Genomic DNA, 4135 nt, shown 5'->3' on the forward strand with positions numbered 1-4135 from the left:
GCGGGGGGGTGGCCCCGCTCTCGGGGGAGGCTGCGGGTACGGGGGTTCCGTGCCTGGCTCAGACGGGCGTTGCCAGGGCCTGGTGACTTTGTTCCCCTCCTCACTGATTTTCCCACAATTTCGTTCCACCGATCCTGCTTAAACCCCCCAGCCCAGGCTGCCCCCAACCGCATCGGGGACCCACGTCCCCCCGCCTCCAGCACCTGGCCCAAGTGCGCAGGTACTTTAGGTTGCACCAAGTTTTAGCCCAAAAAATGCCATTTTGGTGCCTCTGGCCTCGAGTCACCGGACTGGGCGAGGAGCAGCAAGGATGCACATGCCCTGCATGGTCCAAGCGCGTGGGTGGGATGCTGCTTCCCTCGGGCTATTTTGGAAAATCCCGGCTTGGGCTTTGGCTTGGGCTGGTGGTGGTGGTTATCCGCCCACAGATCTGCAACTGTTTTACGCCTCTGGTTTTTTTGACCTTGCAGTTGTGTATGTGTTGCCTTGGGTATTTTCCAGGGTTGAGCTGAAGCATCTCTCCAGAAAGCCCTGATTATTCCAGGCTGAAAAGCAGGTCTGAAGCAATTAGAGATGGAACAAAACCCTTCCAGCTACGGAGCGGCGCAAGGGAAACAGGGGGGAGAATTTGTGTGGGATGGATTTGAGCTTAAAGACAGGCTGGACCTGCATGCAGGCAGGGAGACTTTCCTCCCCGCTCAGGAGCCGAGCAAAATCCTCGCTGGCCTCACATCAGTTATTGCTTTTCACTCTTCGAGCCTGATGAATATTAGCAAGAATTGGGGTTTGTCATGAGGCTGCCGTGGTGGGGACCCAGCCCTGGCAGCACAGGGACATGAAGCGATGCAGAGAGCTGGAAAGATGTGGCTGCACCAAGATTTGGCTTGGTTTTGGAGGACAGGCTGCAAAACCGGGTCCTTCCCCAGCATCTGTCCACCGCCGGGGGGGACAAGGATGGGCCCAGGGATGGGAAGGGAGATCATGCACGAGGGTCAGTGCTGGTGCACTGGAGTTGGCCGCTGTTTGCTGCCTTCCCATGGCTCGCCTGGCGCCCAGCCCGGCCTCCCTAGTTGGAAAACCAGAGATCTGTATTTCTGAGTACTTAATCTGGCAGTTTTGCAAAGCGGAGTGCAGCCTCCGGTCCTGGCTGGCGGTCATTGGGGTTTTGTGTCACAAAACTCCGGCGACCGTCAGCCAGGACCGGAGGCTGCGCTCCACTCGCTTTGTTCAGAGGAGTCTCATTTTGCATCTAATGAAAATTTTATTATGATTTTTTTTGTTTTGTTTCTAAAACAAAGAGACATTTCCAACACCCAGCAGCCGGAGATAAAAAAAAAAAAAGGAATAAAGTATTTATTTTAAAATGAGTAATAAACTAACCTGGGAGCTTGTATCTGAAGAGTATTTATATTCACTCTGTTTTTCAGACGGGGAAAATGAGTCACCAACTAATGGCCAAGGGGAGCTGATGAACTGGAATGAATTGCATGGGGTTTTTCATCTTTTAAGGGGATTAAAACTTCTTTACCATCCTTCCAGTCTGGGTCTCAGCCTGGTTTTGCACCCAAGTGGTGCAATTTTCCCAGGAGGGGGCTTGCACGCTCACCCTGGGAGCGAGGGACCCTGGAAGGCTCCTCTGAAGCAGCAATGTCCTGGCTGAAGCTCATCTTCAGTTTGCCTGGGAATGAAAGTCTCCTTCATCTGCCCCATCCTCCCTTGGAAACAGGAGAAAGTCAATTCTTCCAGAGCCCTCTGAGGCTTTTTCCTGCTCTCGGTGATTTTGTCTTCAGCCGCGTTTGGAAGGAAACCAACCCGACCACTTTCTCCCAGTCTCTGTAAATCATTCCCCCGCCCCTTCCCCTTTCATACTCAAATAAAGGAAATAATTAAAAGACCAGGAAAATGAGCTGTTGGCAAGTTTCCTACAAAATTGCTCAGCGCTACGGTGCTGTGCAGAGCTTGAAGCCCTTCGCGGGAGCAGGGTAGACTTTCAGGGAGCTGCTGCAACGTCTCCATCGGAGGGATTTGGCCGCTTCCGTGGCCCTCTGCTCCCTTCCCTGTGCTCCGAGATGGCAGTTTGCTGTCTCTTTGCCAGAACAAAAGCACTGCTCAATACCCAGGTGGCTTCTTTTCAGCTCCAGATGCAGCCAGCCTTCGCACAGGAGCCTGCAATGTCAGTGGAGTTACCAGCCAGCAGCAATTTGCATCTCAGAGTGATGCTTTGAGGGAAACCAGAGCGTTTCCCTCATTTATCCCACGGCTCGCCTGGCTGGAGGGTTACTTTGGGGTTCCCTGGGTGGCTCCATTGTACCCTCATTTTTTGTGTCGCTGGGCTGGAGATGGGTTTTCTCGGCATATTTTGGGCAACACCTCACACCCCCTGCACCAGATCCTCTGCGCTGGGTCTTGCTGAGATGATTCAACAGCAGCAACAGGAATTGCATGTGCTCGGGGGGAACCACTGCCTTGCCCTGGCTGCTGTATCCCCTCTCACGTTGTCTCCCTTGCTAACTCCCCCCAAATGCATCCATCTGGGGCTGTTTAACCTTTCCCTGCTCCCTCCAGGAAGGCCACATCGATTAGAGTGAAGCCCCATCACCACCTCTCTTGGTTTGCACCCAGCTGCAGCAAAGCAGGATCACCTGGGGGAAATTTGGGGAAGAAGAAGAAGGGCAGGGCAGGGCAGGGCAGGGCAGGTCAGGGTTTTCCCTTCCCTCTCCTTTCCCTTTCCCGCCTCTCCCCGCTGGTGGTGGTAGTGCTGTCCCTCCTTCCCAGGTGAGTGAGGGAGATGCAATCTCTCTCAGATGCATTGAATTAGGGCTGGTTTGTAGCAAAGTGGCTGCAGGGGTTGGTCTTGGCTCTGCCACTGCTCAGATGTCCTTATCCTGTGATAAGCTGTGCCAGGACACCCGGGCCCCGCTCCCTTGTGTCCCCTGCCCCATATGAGGTTGTGGGGACACCCTGAGACACAGGGACTCTTCCCACCTCTGCCCTGCCTTACCAGGCACCTGGGCGTGTTGCTTTTACCCCTTCCTCACCCGCTGGCTTGTCCCCTTGCCTTTTGGGCCAAGTTTATCCTGGGCCAGGTTTATCCTGCTCCAGGCACAGCCCTGGTTTCTGCTGGAGCTTCTGGATGCTGCAACGGCATCCACAATTACTTGAGTTTTGGACCGTGCACGTGTTTCCCCGAGCCTGGTCGATAGAGATGTGGTGATGGGTTAAACCTGTACCTTGTGATGCCGGCTCAGCCCCATCTCTCCCCATCAGAGCTGCGGGGCTGGAAAAGCCTCAGGCAAGGAGCTAAGGGCAGGTAAAAAGAGGAAGGCTGCCACACAGCTCTCCTGGGGGCTGTTATCTCCCACCTCCATCCTGCCGGCCTCCGAGCAGCACCCGCACTCACAGGGCCCGAGGCAGCCTCGGGGACGGGCTGTGCCCGGCGCTGGCATGCGGCCATCACCCTGGCGCTCCCGGCTTTGCCGCCGACCTGCTTCCCATTATTTGGGAATGTGGCTCTCACCGGCATATGGGAGGCAGATTTTGCCCGGAGTTGCAAAGGAGGGAGATGGGGGTTGTTGATGCTGGCACTGACCCTCGTGTCCCGCTCGGGGCAGGTACCGTGGGTCTGTTTGTAGGTCAGGGTTTTCTCTGGGGTCTGGAAATGAAGCATCTCCAAATCCCCCCTCCCTGTGGTCAGCTGCACCCCCAAATCCAGGCTAAACTGCCGGCGGAACCTGCAAGAGTGCGTGCTCGGCTCGCTTCTGGAGGCAGACAGATGGACAGGGAAGAAATATAGGTGAGATTAGTGTTTGTCAGCTGCAGCGGGGTGCCGTGAGCTGTTGTTTCACTTGCAAAGCCCTGCTGCTATTCTGGAAGCTCAGCTTTCTTTTCCCATCTTTGTCCCTCCACGAAGGGAATGTCCCGGCTCCCCATAGGAGCCAGGAGGTGAATGAAAAGCATCTCCATGCATCCTGGGGTTTTTTGGTTTGGGTTTTGTTGGTTTTTTTTTAATCCGAGATCTCGTGCTGGGGATGGCGAGTGCTTTAGCAAAGCAGTGATTCCTTGCTGGGGGTGACGGTGGCCGGAGCGGGCGCGTGGGTCCAGCACGGTCTGTCCCTGTGCTCCCACACCGGCAGCT

At 55.3% G+C, this 4135-nt stretch overlaps 1 protein-coding gene across 1 annotated transcript in view; it reads right to left on the reverse strand.

Moving 5' to 3' along the window:
- NXPH3 (neurexophilin 3) overlaps positions 1–3523 on the reverse strand; it is a 37585-nt gene extending 34062 nt beyond the window's left edge. Inside the window, exon 1 of the mRNA XM_009321974.1 lies at positions 3401–3523. Coding sequence (XP_009320249.1) covers positions 3401–3523 — 123 coding nt within the window. The remainder of the gene's footprint in view (positions 1–3400) is intronic.
- Positions 3524–4135: the final 612 nt, after the last annotated feature.

This window comes from Pygoscelis adeliae, unplaced genomic scaffold (assembly GCF_000699105.1).
Source record: "Pygoscelis adeliae isolate BGI_AS28 unplaced genomic scaffold, ASM69910v1 Scaffold504, whole genome shotgun sequence".
In the NCBI taxonomy this organism is placed as follows: domain Eukaryota; kingdom Metazoa; phylum Chordata; class Aves; order Sphenisciformes; family Spheniscidae; genus Pygoscelis; species Pygoscelis adeliae.